Source organism: Cuculus canorus, chromosome 11 (assembly GCF_017976375.1).
Source record: "Cuculus canorus isolate bCucCan1 chromosome 11, bCucCan1.pri, whole genome shotgun sequence".
Lineage (NCBI taxonomy): Eukaryota > Metazoa > Chordata > Aves > Cuculiformes > Cuculidae > Cuculus > Cuculus canorus.
This window is the reverse complement of record NC_071411.1, coordinates 9,468,065-9,489,413: the sequence shown is the minus strand read 5'-3', so window position 1 is coordinate 9,489,413 and position 21,349 is coordinate 9,468,065. Positions and strand designations below refer to the sequence as shown.

General features: G+C 39.3%; 1 protein-coding gene across 6 annotated transcripts in view; it reads right to left on the bottom strand.

The window, feature by feature from the left end:
- Positions 1 to 21,137, bottom strand: part of NR2C2 (nuclear receptor subfamily 2 group C member 2) — a 38,465-nt gene extending 17,328 nt beyond the window's left edge. For 2 of the 6 annotated variants that reach the window (XM_054076966.1, XM_054076970.1), the window contains exons 1-9: positions 21,041 to 21,137; positions 17,280 to 17,363; positions 8,172 to 8,282; positions 6,563 to 6,763; positions 5,315 to 5,417; positions 4,135 to 4,314; positions 2,585 to 2,667; positions 1,913 to 2,085; positions 372 to 465 (exon numbers count right to left, since the gene is read on the bottom strand). In XM_054076966.1, coding sequence (XP_053932941.1) covers positions 372 to 465; positions 1,913 to 2,085; positions 2,585 to 2,667; positions 4,135 to 4,314; positions 5,315 to 5,417; positions 6,563 to 6,763; positions 8,172 to 8,282; positions 17,280 to 17,339 — 1,005 coding nt within the window. In that variant the 5' untranslated portion in view covers positions 17,340 to 17,363; positions 21,041 to 21,137. Of the gene's footprint in view, positions 1 to 371; positions 466 to 1,912; positions 2,086 to 2,584; positions 2,668 to 4,134; positions 4,315 to 4,431; positions 5,147 to 5,314; positions 5,418 to 6,562; positions 6,764 to 8,171; positions 8,283 to 15,980; positions 16,081 to 17,279; positions 17,364 to 21,040 lie in introns of those variants that run through there. The other 4 variants (XM_054076967.1, XM_054076968.1, XM_054076969.1 and 1 more) reach the window with 4 other exon arrangements.
- Positions 21,138 to 21,349: the final 212 nt, after the last annotated feature.

Genomic DNA, 21,349 nt, shown 5'->3' with positions numbered 1-21,349 from the left:
AAATTTTTTCCCATTTTTACTCCTTGTGTTCTTTTTCTGTAACATTCCTTTTCCTTCCTCCTGAACACCTACAGGCCCACAATGACCTTTAAATCCTATTGTAGTTATCAATCCCAGCCGCAGCCGAGACATCATGGGGAACTACCTGTGGCTGACCTTTTGCAGAAATTCACCCATGAGAAGAAATCATGTTCCTCTTGATCAGCTTATTACCTCCATTAATACAAATCTTCATATTTAGCCCAACCTCATCTTCTCAAGAGCAAGAATTATTTGTCTATTCATATAGCTAAAGTAATATGAACAAATAACTACATATGCTCAGAGCTTAACTAAAAGAACAGTTCAGAACTTAACTAAAAGAACAATACCTTGGAGTCAGCAGCTAGGAGCACCGTACCATCATCCCTGATCAAAGGCTGCTGAATATTCACAAGCATTCCCGGATCAAGAAGACCTGCTGAGCTGTTGAAAAGCATAAAGCATCCAACAGTCAATAGTAGTTTACATTTCTCAGAAGAATGCATAACAACCTATATCAGAATGAAAGGGTTACCAATTTTTAAATTAACAATTTAATGAAGCTTAGAGGTTATTCACCAGGACTTAAGCCTTTCTGAAAGAGTTTCCAAAATAGTAGTTTGAAAGACACAAAGACTGGAACGTTTTCCTTTCCAAGCAATGACAACTTTCAGAGCAAATATCCTCTCATTTGCTTTTTATGCTGGTTTATTGCATCTTAAGGGAAGTTGTTGTTGATAAGTTTGTTTTTTACTTATATAATGCTCCAAGTCTGCATAACCCAATACAAATGCATGCACAACAGGTTTGGCCCACAAGGAATTTATATTTTAAGGCTTTCAAGACAAACAACTAATACTGTGAGCTACCGCAGGCAGCAAATTATCACGCTTTATGTGGATCTGAACCCCACATAAATAACAGCCACGCTTAATAACTATGATCTTGTATATAAGTCTGTAAGGGATTTCTGTAATGGAAATCTCAAAGAAGCTAATGTGTCTGTGAACAGTACTTCTGAACAATCTGACTCACAAACAAGAACACTGAAAAGCAATCCTCCAAGAAATCTGCAGCCCGGTCTTCCTAACTGTGGTGTCATTTGTTCAACAAAAATAAATATGTATATATAAAAATAAATAAATATATATGTATATACATGTTAAAAAAACCTCAATATTCAGATCCAGTATCTTTAGGTAGTTATTATCCATTCATAAAATATCTGGACCTGCAGTTTTAAAAATACAAAATTTAACCTAGAGATCAGATCTATTCTATTCTATTCTATTCTATTCTATTCTATTCTATTCTATTCTATTCTATTCTATATAAGATAAATCTTGCCTCTATTTATTGTAATGGGCATTTTCACACCCACTGCCTATGGAAACAACTGAGAGCGTGAGAATGGTATTGGAATCTCTTCCATATAATAAAAGGAACCTAATATTATTTCACTGTTGTTGAAATTGGTTTCTCGGGATCTGAATCAGCCATCTCTGCAGTCTCTTCCACTACTGTCTTTAGAAGGAAGACAGAGTCTGCCATTTGCAGAGAAGAGATTTCAGAGCAGTGCTAACCTAAATGCATCACAGTGTAAGCCTATAGGCTTTACGCTTGAATATCATTTATTTGCCCTGCCTGTGCTTTGACCTGGCTGGACAAGAGCCAGCTCTGAACTGGAAACCACCCAGCTGTACTCGGACATAAAAACTTCACGAGAAGCAGAACAATCTGGGTTGGTCTTGGTAATTGAAACAGGTAATTTGTGAATTTGAGCTCTTTTCTGTTCAGTTCTTTAGAGTGACAGGAGGGGAAGTACAGATGTGCTTACAAAGCAATAAGCACAATTAACCTTAAATAAGACCTATTAAACTAAGGTACTCACCGCGTCCCATCTTTATCTGCCACAAATGTTGGAGTTGCTATTAGAGGGCTTCGTAGATCTTTTCTGATATAGATTTTTTCAGTGGAAGCTGCACAGTTGGTTGGTTTTTCACGTTGCACATCAAAAGGCTTTCTTTCACTTTGAACAGCTACATAAAGATAGAGACATGCAGACTTGAAAGGAAATAATTCAACTGAAAATACAAAAAGTAATATTCTCACAGTATGATTTCAGTTTGCACAGTTATGATGGTGTATCAGCTCAATGCAAAAGTGGGAATTCAATAAACACAAGGTCCAATTTTACTATGCCTGTGATTATGAACATTTTTAACTAAGAAAGTCACAGACTGATCATTTGCTTTAAGTTTTGCTGGATGGAGTCAAAGCTTGCTATTTCATTGGCATTTAATAAAACGGAAGATTCTGCAAAATGTGTTTTCAAATTGTCTATTTCTTTTTTATAGGTAAAGCTATACCTAGATGTTAGACACAGTCATACTCTGGATGATTCAAAACAATGCAAACCCAGAATGAACACAGAAAAAGTCAACACAGGCAAGTTACATGAGAGATGCAGGTTAATTCCCTAGGAAAAGAGTCTCTGCATGATATGCAATTCACTCAACATCCATTCATTCCACCCAGTTAGGGAACAGTGCCCCAAACTAACCTTTTCAGAACTTAAAATACTTCTACTTGATAACTGGAAGAAAATAAGCTCAGTCTCCAATGTGCCAAACAAGTGTGGTAAATCTTTTAATGAAAATAGTAAGAAACAGTAACTTTGTCATTTTAAAGGAAGTAAAAAATGCATCTTTATAATATTAAGGTATTATTATTAAACAGATTACAGAAAGTTATCTGGAATCTAAGTCACTAAACTGTACAAACTCCTCTATAGCTTGGCATAACATTCAACTGAATCCATTGTTCACCTGAAAATGAGGATAATAAAATGAATAAAAGACTATAATTTTAGAAGTGTTGTACCAATACTAATTCTCACAACACTTTGCAAGTTTAAGGCATAAAATAAATGGAACATTTATGTGCTATTCATTGCATCAATTTATTATACAGCAGTTATTGCTCAGAAGATTAACATTAACAAGCAAGCAAAAAAATTCAGGCCTCCTCTATAGCCCTTTCGAATGTGACAGTAAAATACAGGGATATGTGTCTCTCAGCCCTCAGAACCAGCAAGAGTTATTTAGTTTCTCATTTTATTTTTGCTAATATGGTTACTGTCAGCAAAATTTAGGAGCTTAAAAGTAGGTATATCCATTTTATTGGTTTGGTGGACACATAAATATTAAATAGAAACCTGACCCAATGCTCAATAACATCAGTAAGCACATATCCTCATCATACTGGGACCATGTATCCTACTCATATCGGGATAAGAAAGGTTTAGGTTCTGGAAATGGCAGCAGTTTCTCTTGTACAAATGTCTCCAACTATGCAAAGCACAGCAATATTCACTATAGGTCCAGAGTGCAAATACAACAAAGATCTCCCTGTTTACAGCTTAAACTTCTGCCTCCCTTGATCTCAGTGGCTGGAACTTATTCTATCTATAATCAGAGTGGAAAAAGAAAAGTATTTGTCACTTCAACTTAAATTCTCCATAAATTTATCACAAAACAACCAGATAATAGGCATCAGGAAGTGCTGGACTAGAGAAGTAGAGGAAACAAAAGACATTGAAGGAGGCGTTTGGATGCTAGTACTGGAATTGTACAAAGCATTGCATACAAACATGAAAGTAAGTTGTTTAAAATATGACAGATAATACAATGCTCCCAAATGACCAAACTAATATAAAAAGAAAAAAAATTCAAATACTTTATCACTGGTTGAAAAAGAAGCAAAAATACACCAGAAGGAAAGCAGGTTCTGAACATGGAACATCAGACTCCGCTTTATGTCCATCCATATTAAAATATTTTGTATATACTGTGTTTGTAACGTGTTCTACACGAGACTCTAATTGGGCTCCTTAAAGACTACAGCAGTATGAGACACTGTTCAAAATAAGTCACTACTGCACCCGAGACATAAAATGATGATTAAAGAAAGTTATGGTAGATGCTTTGGCTGCCAAAAGTTCTGTTTCCTTCAAGCAACATACATCAAAATGGAGAGAACACACAGAAAAGTGGTAGTCCACATATTTATAATTTGGTAGGCACAGCATCACATTGGGTACTTAACACTCACATTCCATTTTCATGCCCATCTCTAGACATTTCTTAAGCCTACAAAACTGGCAGCGATTCCGATGGTGTTTATTGATGATACAGTCCTGGTTGCTACGACAACTGTAGGTCAAATTCTTCCTCACACTCCTTTTAAAGAAACCTTTGCATCCCTCACAACTGACAGCACCATAGTGACGACCTAGGAAACATATATATTGTTATCAGATGGAAATTACTTATATTTTAGCATAGGAATACTTATCAAGCAAGAAAAACATTGTACAAGTCACTCTTTACAATTATTTTGTATTCTTACCATCATTTTTTACCATGAAAGCTTTGTTCAGGTCTTCAAGGATGGAGAGGAGAGAAGAAAGGAAGTCTAAGCCTAATTCTGAATGAGCGGCCTGTGAAGTGGTAGTTCCCACTCTGGACAATTACAAATGCAATTCTATTTGCTTTTACACACTACAGGATACATTAAAAGAAGATATAGGCTAAGACTTTAAGTAATCTCAGAACAGAATTAATTTTACAATAAAATTTGAAATGCAATCTTAATCTAAAAATCCTGTACATATCAATTCTTGTATTGTTTTAATTACATAAACACTGAAAAAAATAAAAAAAAGTGAGACAGAAAGGTGTCTTCTCAGTAGCATGAAGGCACAGTCCACTTCCCTGGCTAATCAGAAGTTTTACCTTGCAGACTCCTCATTACTGCATGGATCTGAAACACAACATTCACTTGATCTCTACTTGCCTTTTTCTGTGATAATAGAACACCAATATCTACCAGGAAGCTTGAAGTTTGTTAGAGAGCACTAAAAAGTGTTTTCCTGGGGAAGAAGACTTTTCTATGTGACAGTTATCGCATCTTTGCCCATAATTGTGGGGAACTGGGCTAAATGCTTCAAATAGTCTCTTTCCGTTACCAGGAGCTATTCAATCATTGCTTTGTCTTTCAGCACGTGCCGATTTATCATACACTCCAGCTGAAGTACAAACTAATATTCTTCCAAGCAGAGTTTAACCGCCTGTATAGATACAAGGTATAATGTTATCTCTCTCCATTTTATACTTACTTGCTTTTGCCATCAGCATGACTGAAATCAACCAAAATACATGAAACCTCCTCCCTTCATCCCAGTCATCCTTTCAATCAAGTTTCTGGAATACTACCTTCTACACTTCCTTACCTGATGCTTTATCGCCACAGACTACGCAATATTCTACTACCTGGGGCCGCTGAACATCAGCTTTTCCCAGCAAACGTTCCACAGAAGCAGAGTCTGTCACTATCTAAAACAAAATTCCAGAATAAAAAGAGGTAATTAGCTACTATTTTCTGACATGAAAGTAAGGAGCTTTGTCTACAGAACAAGACTGGTATCAACTGAGAAGAGGTGGCTGAAGTTGAAAACAACATATGGAATGAAATTAAATAGTATAAAATGTAAGTTAATGAGTTTTTACTGTCAGTAGAGAGACTGTTGAAACAGAGGAAAACAAATTCCAAATAAAAATCCTAACTTTGCTCAGTACCAATAAGCTTCCTCGCTTGGGCAGTCAACAGTATCCTTCCTTTCTTCCAATTATTCTGAATGTATTTTGGTCAAAGATGGTTTTATTTCAGATGCTGTTCCCCTCTACCCCTTCTTGAGCTGCTAGGAGTATACAGGTCAGAGGTCATAGCCTGAAGCTGAGATCCATCACAGAAATGGTTTAGTGTCTGAAGGCCTTGGATTCCAAAACTTCTGTTCAGAACATTCCCCTCAACACAGAAAAATTAACACCCACCCGGCTTCTCTAACATCAGAAAACCCTTTTAGCATAGCAAAATAAATTTTAAACGACTGTTAACACAATTTTTCAAATATTTATGCAAGAATGATACTTTTCCCAGTAACAGAGCCAACAGGGACCAGGTGCCTTTTTTTTTTTTTTTTTTTTTTAAAGACTTCTAGGAAGAAATCTCAAATTATATCATTTGTTTGGCAAAGCTCTGGTCGTTCTGAATTATGCTTTAGACCCACAAACAACTACAACAGAGAGGAGCTCCTGCTCCAAATAGCTTTTACTGAAATGTGCCAATACTGCATTGTGATCATAAGTTCACTCAGGTGAGTTTTATCTCTGTGTATACCTGAATCTTGAACAGACCATCTGAAATCCTGGCACTCCTCACCAGCACCATCTAAATTATCTGCTTGTGTATTTGGAATTTTAATAAGAACACACAACAAGGGGTGATGAGTGCAAGGGAATGCATGAGGAATGTGAAGACAGGAACTTGAATAATGAAGCCTACAATTAGTGTGGTCTAACCAATGCCATTAGATCTCTCAAAAACTATTGCAATTTGTACTAAAGCAAATACAGACTTAATCTAAAAATCAAAAACTGAAAATGAAGACTCTGGGGTTTATCTCAATCACTATATTTACCTGAATTCTGCCTGGCACAATGTTGTCTGTTGTGGTAAAGATAAGCTGTTTGGCATTAGGCGTCTCAGGTGCTGCCAATATCACCTTTCCTGCACCAGTTCCATCTGGACTGGCTAAAATGAACTGTTGCTTTGGAGACACAGCTGAATCCACTGCTGTCACTATTTGGATTTTTTGACCTGTTTGCTGATCTGTCACAATCTGTAAAACACATTGAAGAATTTTATCAGTCACAGTAAACTTTACATTTTAAACTATAAATTCTATCTCAGAATTCTCTGTCCAATAACTGTCCTTGTTATTTATTATTTTGCCATTTATACATTTATCACACTAGCGCAATGTTATTACAGCTACCTACGTTAAGTGCAAAACAATAAAATCACACCAAATATATATAACATTAAATGCATTTACATACCTACTACCTAGACAGAAAAGACTAGACAGCTGTGAAAAGTGTGAGTCTGATATTGTTAATAATCACATTAATTGTTCAAAAGGAGTTAGATATAGTGGATCTCAGACAGAATAAGAACAAAATGTAATATTAAGAACTGCAGCTGATGAAAGGCAAGTGTGTGTGCAGGATATCACTCTGCCTGGTGAGACAGCATCACAGAAATAAGTTTCATAGAATCATAAAATACCTTGAGTTGGAAGGGATCCGTAAAAATCAGAGTCCAACTCCCTGCTCCTCTCAGGACTACCTAGAACTAAACTGTATCACTGAGAATGTTGTCCAGACACTCCTTGAACTGACAGTCTTGGTGCTGTGACCACTTCCCAGAGGAACCTGCTTACTGACTGATCAGTGAAGAACCTTTTCCTTACATCCAACTGGAACTTCCTCTGACACAGCTTCATTCCATTCCCTCATGTCTTATTGTCAGTCACTGCACAAAAGAGATCAGGAGCTCCCTCTCTGCTGCCCACCTTGAGGAAACTGTAGATTGCAATAAGGTCACCTCAGCCTTCTCTTCTCCAATGTGAAAAGGCCAAGTGACCTTAATTGCTCCTCCCAAGTCTTGCCCTCAAGATCCTTCATCTTGGTCACTCTTCTCTAGACACACCCCAATTAGCTTACATTGAGGTGCCCCAAACTCTCGTAACATTAATACTTAACAATTCTTACACCATTTGTCACTGCATACATTCCGATAGAAAACAAAGACACCACTAATGTAACAGCAACAACAACCCACTATGCAGCACTCCGAAAGGCCAAATTTATCTTAAATAGCCTAGTCTCCCTTGGCTCCTAAATATGGCACAGAGAGAGAGAGCAATGCCCTTGGAGATGACCTCAGGTCAACCTGTTCTGTTGACAATGTCTGCCCATTTGCTACAGCTGGAGCTCAGGAGAGTTGTATTTGTACACTAAGTTTAACCTCTGCAAATACTCCTCGCTGATTACACCATCAATACAATTATAATCAGCCATTCCCAAATATGGGATGAGGGAGAAAGAAAATTTTGGTTTGTACTGAACATTACCTGCTGCCACAAAATGTAAGGAAAGTTTATACAAAAGCATGCAAAAATGGAAGAATAAGTGGAAAGGGGAGGAAAAAAAAGATGACGTAATAGTTATTTAATGGATTTTTACCTGAATGCGTTGTGGTGAAGCTACAGAGGAATCTGTGGAAATTATCTGGATACGTTGGGAAGGGCTGGTCATCACTGGAGATTCAGATAGTGAAGTCTGAACAGTCTGCACCTGTAAATAACGTACAAAACATTAATATATTATTATAGCACTGAACACTTAAAAAGACTTGTATTTATTAAAGATCAGAGGGTCCCATAGCATGGAATCTAAATGTATTGGAAAGGTTACAGTCACTCAACCAACTTGGATTTGTTTTCAATGAATTATCAGAATACTGTCTTTTTTGGGGAACAGAATGAATTTGATAGATGACCGAAACCACAACCAACCACCACCCTGCCCCAAATAAATCACTGCATAACTACTACATGATCATGCATCTTGCTGAAATGCAGAAATACTTTTCAGAAAATCTTTCTCTAGGTCCCTAAATAAAAATGTCTCCAACCACAGGAACACCTATGGGACAAGAAATACACAGAATCCGGTGGAAGAGCGCACAGAACTCCTATCGGACCCAAATGGCCTTCAGTTTTTGTCTCTGACCTTATTTCATCCATGAAGCCTTCTGAAATTGCAGTGTTCATACAGCTCACTCAGAGAGAACAGCAATTTCATTTTTCAAGTAGAAACAAGATCAATTTTAACTGTCCAATATTTTTAATGTAAAAAGTTAAAATTAGGATGGCTGGTTATCTGGATATCTATGTTTTAGACAGCAGAACAAATTAGAATTCCAGTTGTTCAGTGTGCTCATATCCTCTCTTCCTTTATATTGTCCCCTAGTTTCTGTTTTTCTACTTCCGAGTGGTGCAGATTTCTTCAGCCATCTATGCTCCAGTAGATCACCACCATATTCAGCTTGTATACTGATGCATGTCATTAACTCTTGTGCTAGTGATGATTTCACTAGCATGACAGAGATTAAATCTGGCGGTACAACTGAATGCTACTGTGTCTTGCTCTATTCCATATCTTCCTAGAGCACCAAACTATAACGTATAATGCAAATCTAGTTCTGAATACCTAGAAAAAGCTTGAAAACCACCCTTTGCATAATTGTTTTCTGAGCAAAAGTGTTAAATGTTAAATTAAACAGGCAAGATAAGATTGGCGTGACAGCCTTTATGTCAGTTTACAGAATGGACATGGCAACGGCAACATACATTTACACAAACAATTCTACAATTGCGCATATGCGGACGTTGTGCTTGTTCACCCTCATTTATTGATGCAACTGTTAGTACTAATTGTTCCTTCTTAATAACTGTAAATATAGTTTAGGTGAAGCACTTGTATTCTAGTCCTTAGTCAGCTCACAGGTGGAAAGATACTGCTTGCCACAGCTGACAGCTATCCAATCCCACTGTCTAGCTTAGGATATTCAGACTGCATATAAAAAGTACCTTATTTAGTACTATTGGGTTTTTTTCAGATATAAACATGAGCTAAAGCTATTGCACCAGTCTGTAATGCAGAAAAGGATCTGCAGATGTCGATGTCGATTGTGTATTTGTTTTTCACTATCGATACGTGCATTTCTGCCAGTCTTTGGAACCTCACCACCAAAAACCTGGGGCTCCACCAACAAAATCAAAAGGTATATCAAAAATTTCCTAGAATTTCTTGAAAACTTAGAACATGGTGAGTTCCAGATCTTTTTTAAAGTAATTTGTTTTTAACAGAGTGAGGGAAAGCTAAACCATTCTGCTACTCCTAATACAGTCTTAGAAGAAAATTACATAGGCTTATTTGTGTGGTACTCATTATACGACAACTCTGTGTTCTTGCTGCATTTGACAAGTTAACACTGAGCCATTTCGTGGACTGGTTTGACTCTTGTGAGAATACTCCAAACAAAGGAGATAATCTGGTTCTAAAGCCGCATTCTGTGCACGGTCACCAGTATTTTCAAAAAAGTTGCAAAAATATTTAAACAACAGTTGGTGCCGACAGGACACTGTTATTTTGTGTAGACTGCAGCCACTCCAGTGGTGGCACACTACTGTGCGCATCAGTAGCACACACGGACACTTTTGCAGTTACATTCTTTATTGAAAGCTATTATATAAAATCATAAGAAAACATAATATTTAAAAGACTAGTGACAGCAAATTTTACACATGCAGAGTATGTGAATAACAAGCATTGTAAATTCTTATAATAGGATATAAATTTATACAGAAATTCAGCTTCAATTGGAATAAAATACCCCCATAATATACTCTATTGAAATGAATTAACACATTATGGCTTTACTGATTCCTTCTACAGGCAGTTAAGCTTATTTGAAACCAATGCATAAAGCCAAAACTCTGTTCTTTGGGAAAATATTCTATAACATCAATGTCTTAGCAGCCTAGATTTTTACAAAAGCCTGCCTAACGCTAAATAATGCTCACTTACATTTTTATAATATCATAAATCTTATATTTCAAATTTTATCTTTCATAGTAGTTGTAAACAGCGATTGTAAAAAAATAACTTGAGTTTTCATAAATACCCCATAAGTACAGATTTACATTGTCCCACAGAATCTATAGGACTGTGTTTAGTGTATGACTGCTCATAATAATTGCATTCCATATAGGAATTTGAGAGTATCAAATTAGTGCTTTAAATCTGCAACGATATGGCCAAAACCAGCAAGTCACAAGTTATTTTTACTGAATCCTCTTTTAGACAATCTTTATCAAAACCTATCTAGCTAGACAACAGGGCAGTGTCAACTTAGTCATTATTTAGGCTTGGATGGATAAAACTTAACTTCGTAAGCTTTCCTTTTTAATATACAAAAAAGTTTATTTGTGATGTAAAGAAAGAAAAAACAGTTTGGACAGCAAGGATAGTATTCTGTAGTCTCTTTGGGGAAGTAAAAGTGTTAAAATACATAGCACTTAATGAAGGAGAAAACCTAAATCCAACATACCATCTCTAATTATCTTTAATACACAGGTCACAAAAGCTGTATGACAAATGAAAAAAAAAAAAACAAAACAGGAAGATATAGAAATAGAAGAGTCTTCTATTTATTGAATTAACAAGGCAGCAGAAAATATCTAAGCGAAAGTAAAACCAAAGACTCAAGACTTTCGCACAGTGATCTCCTTATCTCCCATGCCAAATTATTATCTAAGCTATGCATCCTTTAAAAGGTCTAAATTAGAGCAAGAAAATATTTTGAAACCATTTTCCAAGTCTTTCATTTTCAGTTACAGAATCATTAGCCTTCTTTGAAGCACCTTTGAACCGCACACCATGATGAAGTGCGAGTAGCTTGGAAATAAATACAGAGATCTATTTTTCCATGTTGTTCAAGGATTTATAGCAACTTATAAAAAGAATGCCAGTATATATACAGAAACTGCACTGAAATTGTCTGTAAACATTTTGGTCTAAACAACCCTTTGTTTTTTCTAGGTTTGTAAAGTAGCTGCTGCAAAGGGGTCCCTAGTGCACAACAGTGGTTCCAAGTACTCTGTCAGTATGAAAACCAGTGCTCTAGGCTTTAAAACACTTTCTCAGTTTTCATAGAAAGGACCAAGTCCTCATATAAAGGTTGCCTTTACTGATCAACCCCTGTCTCCTTTAAAATTAATTACTTCTCATCCTTACGGCATGCCTAGTAGATTATCTGAAGTCTAACAGCAAGTTTGCTACACAGTTGAGTAAGTTTTAGACCAGTTGTCACTACATGCAGATATGTCATTTTCATGTTTAAATACTCAAGAACATATGCTTATTAAACTGAAAACAGGCAATATTTTAGTCTTCTCTTGGCTGAGAAGCTATGGTGCACCAATGGAGACTAATTTGTCTAACACTAATAAATACTTCAGTGTGCACATACAAGTTATACTCTTATTAACATGCATACATACTCAGGATAGGGAAGGACTCCAAAACGCGGTTTTACCTTCTTTTCAGGCTTGCCTACTTAATAGTGGAATAAGAACAGCTTTAGATTCCTGACTGCTAAAAATCCCCAGTTTATTTTCCATACTGAATACACATGACACTGGTTGACAGCAGGACAACAGCCATGGCAAATAAATTAAATGTGAAAAGGGAATATATTTTTTGAAATGCACATTTACAAGAGTAAGAGGGGCAGTGGAAATCTTCTGCCACTTTGTTTGACAGCTCAATTTCTACCTTGAGCATTGCCACACATCTACAAAGGATAAATATGTGATACTTCATTACGGCCTTACCCAGTCGACTAAGCTATCATTAACTAGACTTCCAAATAAATTGAACCAAAGTATTCAGAAAGCAAGTGGCTTGTAAGTACCCACATCAGGAAGATAATACTGTTTAGCCTTACATTAGGTTCACTTACAGGATTAAACATAACACTGACTATTCTAATCTGTTGTCCAGAAGAAACCTAACACCATGAAACCTGTCTGACATTTAAAGCAACTGCTTTGGAAGCTGTACATGCAAAAAACTAGTTTCAGTAATTTGAAAATATATTTTAAAAAATAAACACACTTTAATTTCTTTAAGACTGAAAAGAATTTCAATTCACATTTCATCTTCAAGAGATGAAGAAAGAAACAAAGTAGGCCGTATATCATAAAAAACTTCAGGGCACCACATTTTACAGTGGCTTAATCGACAATCATTTAGAAGTAACACTTAACACTGTGACTTAGACACAGTCACAAAATAACACATACAACTCAAAAGATAGCTCAAGCCCCCCCCAGTTTCCTGACACAAAACACAAATACACTTATTTTAAGAGACGGGAAAAATCATCTGCTTTAATACACTTAGTACTGTTTGCTTCCTGGAGCTCCCAAGCTGTACACTGTACACATTCAAGTACTTACAGTGTCAAATTCTTCCTGCAGTCTGATTTACATTTTTCCTTAGCAAACCTCTGGGGGCAAAACAATCCAAGAGAAATGTCGAGGTCACTTTTAGTTAGATCACTGATATTTTCATCCAGTCTCCATTACCGAGGATTCCAATCACAGAAAGCAGCCAGTATTGTTTTAAAATGCCCTCTCTGTGACCCTGTTCCTCTGAAGGTCAAGTGCACTACCATTCCTGTAACCAAGGAAGCAGAATCTACATGTTCCTGCTGTTTTGCCAGCTGCTGAAGGAGTTTGTCTAATAACAAGATTCATTTTATCTGGGGAAGATTCCCAGGTTATCAAGCTTTCCTCTCCTCCCTGTTTGCAAGTCCCTCAACCTGCTCACTCTCTGTGAACTGTAAAGCAGCAAAATGAAATAAGAGTTTGCCTGTGTCTTGAATTATTTTCAAATCAGCAAAATTAAGAGGACAATCCACCACATTCTCTGTGGAGCATCTTTAGCCTTAAAGTTCATTAAGCTAATCTATTTAAAGGAACACGGGTCTTTCTAAACCAGTCCGGAGCCCTCAGATATGAAGCAGCATGATCAGTCTTAATACACTTAAGAATTCATACAGAGAGTTCATGACATGTGTGATTAATTAGCTTAAAATCCGTAACAAAACATTTGTGAGGCTGCAGCGAAGGCTGACAAATGGATGGAAACAGAAAATATTTTTTAATTCTTAGAAAATGAAATCTGTTAAAGTTACCATATGTAAAATTTGGGGGTAAACTGACATGTACTTGATGTGTTTTACAAGTAAAGTACACTTGAATGCAGTGGACCTCCACTACAAAGCCTTATGCAACAAATGCATGACCTTGGTGGGTTTAAGTAGCACTGGTATTTTATTTTAACTTCAAGGCCTCCCATTCTTAGCACAGAAGTGTGTCCACTACTACAATTAGGCTCCTTAATTGACAGAAAACACAATGATCTATTGTACAACTCTCTAAAAGTAGTATCTATGAATAATTACTGTAACTACAGGAGTGTATTTACAGCATGGGTACAACATAAATGTTAGGTCAACTAGTTGTGATCTAGCATGAGGGAAGGTATTACACCTAAAACATGAGAAAACTCAGTGAAATGTTAGTTGCATCTTCCTTGTGTTTGTTATCTGACACAGCACCCAATAACCTTGTCACTCTTGCTGTATTTGGACTAAAAATCGTTTGAGAAGTCCTAACATCAAAACTTCCCTTGAAAATTCATTCAGAAATGAGAAAACAGCCAACGACTGTAATAAAATATTAAACAAAGATGGTCTTATTTTACACTTCCTTAATTCTTACAACAAAGCAAAAACTGATTCCATCAAAACACCAGTGTTTCTACTCTCTTTTCAGCACACTGTGCTGCACCTAAACTTAAACCTGAATTGCTGAACTACTCATGATGTAACATGTCAGAGAAATCTGAAGAGGGTCAAGAAAATACGTTACGTGACACAGATTTCCAGTAGTTTTTCAGTCCCACAGCAAAACAGACTTTTACTAAGGCCCAAGGTTTTGATCAGGTTCTTATCAGGGCACTGAGGGAACAGAAAGCAACTGAAATCCTCCAGTAATAACGCTGGTGTAATAATGATCCCAATAAGCACAGGGCCAATACAGTCATCTCCTGTGACTCTCTCCCTGTAGCACCTGACAGAGAAAGCGGATGCACTGGAAATAGTTTGTGGCCATCATGGAACCGGAAAGGGACAGTTTTAGCAACCACTAAAAGCTCTTCCTGGATATGTCAGAGCTGATGGTGGCAACAGCCCTTACTCCTCCCCTAGTCACAGTTCCATTTAAAACCTTTGCATTAACACTAAGGCACCTCACAGGGGATACATCTCCACTTCATAACCAAATACATTCTTAAACAATGTGCAAATCAAATCGAAGTCGGTGCTGGGACTGAACCTGGACCGCTGATATATTGCACAGTGGCTGCACTAAATAAATACTTAAGAAAAGCAGCATTATTTATTTTCGCATTAAGCCTAAAGTACTTTTATACTTTTCAAAAGCCACTCAGGATGAGGAGAAATTGCTGAAATTTCCTCCAAATCTCCTAGCTGCTCCCTGTTCTCCAGTCTCAAGAACTGTAAGCAAAGGGGACAATAGGCAGCAAAAACTCTCAATCTGTTCGGAAACACAGCTGGAAAAATGCAACAAGCAACACTGCAATAAAGCAGAAGCAAGCAACAACAATGAAACCATTTGAAAAAATTACAAGGACAATTTTTAAAAGTCCTAAAAATAGAATGAGTACAAAAATACATGCAGTCCTGGAGTGCGCTCAGTAACTTCTGTTACACTTACAGTTTTATGGAAAGCAAACCCAATGAACTATTGCTCAAGAAAGAAAAACAACATATGGCCTACTTGCATGACAGTATGATTTGGTGCGTAGCATCACAGTTCAATATGCACTACATACGTGACAATTATGTCGAAAAGATAATGCAGATATAGCTAAACCTGCTAATATTTGCATTAAGATCCTGTTTGCAACTCATCTCTCATCATCCATAACTTATATAAAATCAGCGCATGATTAATGACTCTTTCTATCCTTCCATTTAATTTTCATGGATGAAAAGGTCTCTTTAAGGCCAGTGCCACATTCATGCCACATTTCCTCTGAGAGACAGTGAGTACAAACAGGGAATTTTACCATAATTCAAGGAAACTAGTAACATTTATCCATATTAGAAACTGTATCTGACTGAAGACACAAATAGCAAGCAGGCTGCCACCCATTCATAAAGAAATGGTTCAACATTAATAGGGTCAAAGCATTAAATAATTCTTAATGAGATAACGCTGATAATAACCAGTTTTCCATGAACAAAATTTTCATGGTGTTACACAGCGGACAGGAATATAATTTAAGGAGGAGCTGAATACTATAAAGAGATGAAGCCCTCTAGTTACCCACCGGACAGGAAGAAATCACAGAGCTTCATACACTCTTGAGATGGAGCGATCTCTCCAGTGGCAAGATAGAACCATCACACTATGTTACCACGGTGCATTTCCTGCACGAGGAATTACAAATGTCACATATTTTATGTGCCTTAGATGTGATTATACCACTCAAGTTCTACCAAAATAGTATAAGGTTTGCCAGTATTTCCATTACAGGTTTTTATTTCCAAGTTTGTTTGGAAGCGTTTTTTTAAAAATCCAGCTTGCCAAATTGATAGCGGGTACAGCAAAGGAGTGAAAACTCGCTATCAGTTCTCAGTCTGAGATTTTAGAGCTTTTTGAAACTACTCCTTAGATGTTACCTCCAGGATACTCAGAAGGCCATTTTCCATATTATTTAAAAAAAACCACATTTTTTTTTAAGAAAAGTATTGCTCTAAGTAGGGAATCTCAAATCCATTTCTGAAAACACGATACACTATTTTCTTCATAGACAGGTTCTGCTTGAACTACACTGTGGCCTTGTCTACAGAGGTCTCTTAGCCTACTTGCCCATCATTATTTCTGAAATCCCCTAATTATGTAATCATATGAGAAATCATAGTAAATTTGAAGGCTACTAAACCAAATAATTTTACCCAGACAAAAATTCTAGTTTATTTTTTGACTGAAGTTTGCATACTGAAGGAGAAACAGGTTTGCTGTATCTGTGACCGCATGCAGTTTCAGTGTTTACAAGCTGATTTAGACATTTTAGTTGTTGAGCATCCAAGCTTCAGTGAATATAGATCAAGACATCACTTAATATCAGTTTAAGTAGATTTTTTCACTCTTTTTCTCATACATGTAGGCAGAAAATATAAAGCCTGATTTAAATTAATCACCTTACCATAAATTCAATATAGTACGTAAGTAAAACAGATACTTCAAACATTGTTCTGGATTTAGATGACAACTTGAGAAGTGACCAGAAGCTTTTCATGTTCAAAATGGTCAAGCTAAAGATCAGATGACCAGATATTTCATGTTTGCTTGTTTTTTTTAAATAACCTGTAACAGCCAAGTTTCTGTACAGCTCATGTTGAATTTCCTACTTGCATTGCTAGTATGGGGACCACTGGAGTGAAGCAAGGTAAACAAATAAATATTGGTTGCACTGCTTTCTTGTTTGTCTCCCAGAGTAAAGCAATATTGTTCTGTAAAGATTTTCTGTTCCTTTTATGCTTAATTGTAAACAGCAAGGACTCCCTAATCTGTTTTTCACCTCAGAAGCTCAGGTACCGCTGCTTTGATATCATCTGTCACTCACCTCAGCCACCTGCTGAGCCTCCACTACCTGCTGAGCCAGCACCTCCACATTGGTTGCCATGGTGAAGCAAGATCATTAGAGAACCTGTTTGAAAAGATGCCAGCAATTTCCATCAGGCACAAGTTAGGTGTTTTTCTTCTTATTAAAGAAAGCTCTGATATGACTTTTGGAAAATTCACAGTACTGGTTGACATATCTGACAAATAAGAAAAGAAGCCATGGATGGATGTGTGCACGCACATCTACACACCCGTATGGACAGTACATGCATACTGGAACCATGCTGTTCAAAAAGCTGAGGCACATCCTTATTCTTTGAATTCATAAAGCCTCTAATATTTTTACTCTATTGTTTTCACTCTATTTTTGCTCCATTCTTTAAACTGCAAAGAAAAGACTTTAATTTCATAAATTAGAAAGTACTAATCAGCATCAGCTTTTTTTTTTTTTTTTACTGATGCTTTTTGTGGAATTCACAGATCTCTCAGGCACCTTCTTCAACTCAAGGGAAGGGAAACCTTACAGTTAAACTGCTTCTACACTACGTGCTGAACAAAAAAACAGCAATTCAAGAATGTTTTGAGCAACTTTTATTAACTCATTGCATCAATTGCATCCCATATTTATCCATATACTTACAATAACCTTGCACAGTAAAGGAAATAAACTGTCACATCTAAAATGTATTTTCTATTATCTAAACTATTGTGTTATTATCATGTGTATTATCGCTCTGAGCAGAAAACACTGCAGAATTATTTTATCCTATTGTGTCTGTACCTTCAACATTATGCTCCTCAAGGAAAAAAAAAAAATGATCAGGAAAAGGAAGAAACAAGTTAAAAACCACTTCCAATATGCACTTAATGATCATTATTAGGGCTGTTTTTCTCCAAGGGAAAATTTAATTAAGATTTCAAATTCATGCATAGGGTTTTTTTATATTGTGACATGCTCATTACAGAATCAGAGTTCAGATTCTGACCCAGGTGAAGAGGAATTCCTGAATGCTGGACTACTTGATGTTTTATCAAAAACCTTATGTTGGTACTTGCAAAGCAATCACTTAACATAAAATTAAAACATACGACAAACGATACCAAAACACTACCAAAACACAACAGAAAGAAGCATGCATATCTCTCACACCAACAGGCCCTCTTCAAATGCAACTTCTACAAAGCTAACGTTGAAAGTGTAAAACCTTCATTCGTTAAGTTAAAAAGATTAAACCACACTGTAGTAAATTAAATGTAAAAATTATTTTGTATATGTCAATGCAAGACTATTCATAACAATGCATAATCAAAGCTGAGACACCTCCTAGGGAAAATATTTTTGTTTCTCATACAGCTTGTCATTTTTATTCATGTGTCCAACTTGCACAGCAAGCTTTTAAACCATTTCATAGTTTGGAAAGGACCATGAAGGTCATTATTTCCACCAGACCCATTTGGTATTGCAGCCTGTGGATAGTTTCTCAGTTTAAATACTTTTCAGTGTTTTCTCTTACTTAAAATTCATGTTTTATATTCAGCAAGAAAGATATAACCATATGCTCATAACATGCTGTTTTCTCAGTGCTTTAAGATTAAGGAAGTCCTGAAGATGACGTATTTTGCTCATAAGAATACCTTTCTAAGACCCAATGAAGTCTTTGCTGTGTTAAGTTTCTGACAGATTTGCTGGTGATGTTGTCATCCACCAAGGGTTTTTGTACTTTTGATCTTCCCAAAACAGCAATAAGCAAGGGCTATCTGACCAAATCCAGCTGGAAGTTCTGAGACCATGTACAGCCACAGCCAAGAAAGCTTGTTAATGATGTTTACTCCCAAAACATGGCACAAGCCAAAATCATCTTCCTAGCAAAACCCCTGAGCAGCAGAGTTCATGGGGAAAAAGCCATCCCCAAAACAAACCAACAAAAAATGTGGAACTTCAGAACTGCAAAGAGGCACCTGGAAAATATCTTCAGTGTAATGGGGTGGCAGCCAACACAGCACGCATAGACATGCCGCTGTCCCAACCATGGCACAAACCCATCAGTCCCTCCTTAAGCTGCAGTGACCTCTCAGAGGAAAGGCCTGCTCCCACTGGGGATGTTCTACAGGGAAGACCCAAAGGAGATGATGTAGCAAAAGGCCAAATTCAAGCTTATTTCAATGCATTCCTTTGTCTTGAGGAAACAGGGTTCTTCACACTGCACACCTGACCACACTGCATGGAGGAGCAGGACAGCAGGATGCTCCTCAGCAGGATCCAGGATGGAGACGGGAAAGGTGGGGCTCACAGGGGAGGCTCACCATGCCAGGAATCATAGAATAGTTTGGGTTCAAAGGGACCTTAAAGATCATCTAGTTCCAATCCTTCTGCCATGAGCAAGGACACCTCCCACTGGATCAGGCTACCCAAGGCCCCATCCAGCCTGGCCTTGAACACCTCCAGGAATCCACAACTTCCCTGGGAAATCTGTGCCAGGGCCTCACCTCTCTCATAGTGAAGAAATTCCTCCTTATGTCTAGTATAAATCTGCCCCTCTCCAGTTTATACCCATTGCCCCTTGTCCTATCACTACAAGCCTTTGTAAACAGTCCCTCCTCAGCCTTCTTGCAGCCCCTTCAGGTACTGGAAGGTCACTATAGGATCTCCTCAGAGCCTTCTCTTCTCCAGGCTGAACAAGCCCAACTCTCTCAGCCTGTCCTTGGATGGGAGATGCACCAGCCCTCTGATTATCCTTGCAGTCTCCCCTGGAAGTGCTCCAATAGCTACATCTCCTTACATTGAGGATTCCAGAACTGGACACAATACACCGGATGAGGTCTCACGAGAGAGGAACAGAGGGGCAGAATACCCTCCCTCACCCTGGTGGCCACGCTTCTTTTGATGCGGCCCAGGACACGGTTTGTTTCTGGGCTGTGAGCGCATGCTGACGGCTCATGTCAAGCTTCTCACCCTCCAGCATCCTAAGCTCCTCTCCTCAGGGCTGCCCTCAGTCAATCATCCCCATCCTGTATTGAAACCAGGGACTGCCCTGACCCAGGTGTAGGCCCTTGCCCTCGGCCTTGTTGAGCCTCATGAGTTTCTCACAGCCCCATTCCTTCAGCCTGTCCCCCGACTCCTCTCGACACCCGCTCGGACACAAAGCGCGGTCCCTCGTGCCTCCGCCTCCTTCCCGCCGCCCGCCGCCATTGGCCGCGCCGCGAGTTCGCGCCCCTCCCTCTGCCCCCCTCCCGGCCAATGACGTCAGCGACCCACGGCGCTCCCTCCATTGGCCGGAGGAGCCGCCCGTCCGGCGCGGCCCCGCCTCCCGAGCGCCAGGCGAAAACACCCGAGGGACGCGGCCGAGCGCAAGATGGCGGCGCTGGCCCGCAGCCAAGTCCCAGGCGGGGCCGCCGCCATTAGCCCACCCCCACCCCGTCCCCGCCGGTGCCTCCTCAGGCCCGGCCGCGAGACCCGGGCGCGGCGGGAGGGCGAGCGGCCGGTAAAGATGGCGGCGGTCTCAGCCCCGTATGCAAAGTACCCGCCGCCCCCTCCCCTCCGCCCTCCCGGTGGCAAAGGTAAAAGGGTCGGGTTCAAGCCGCCGCCTCCGCCCGCTCAGACTCCATCTTTTCTCTCTCTGTCTGCCTCCCGCTCTCCTCCTCGCCGCCACCCCCGGGCAGCGGGCGGCTCTCGCCGGCCCCGACGGAGCCTCCGCGCCCCGTCCCTGCCACCGCGAACCCACCCGGGGTGAAAAACAACCCGATCTATTTGTTTTTATTTACCTGAGTACGCGGCGGCCGGCGCGGCCCGCCCTCCCCCGGCGCGGGCGGGGAGGGGGCGCGGGGCCCGGTGCGGGGGGGGCGGCTCCGCGGGACGGGGGGGGGGGGGGCGGTGTTTTGTGTCGTGCGCCGGCGAAAGGTCAGAGTTCGTGACCCCGCCCGCCGCCGCCCGGTAGTGCTGCCCCGCTCCCTCCGCCCAGCAGCGCCGCCGCCGCCGCGCCCGCCATCCCCCTCGGGGGGCGGGACGGGGGAGGGGCCTCGCGCCGCCCGCGCGGCAGCCACGGACCGAGACCGGCCGGCGGCGGAACGGGG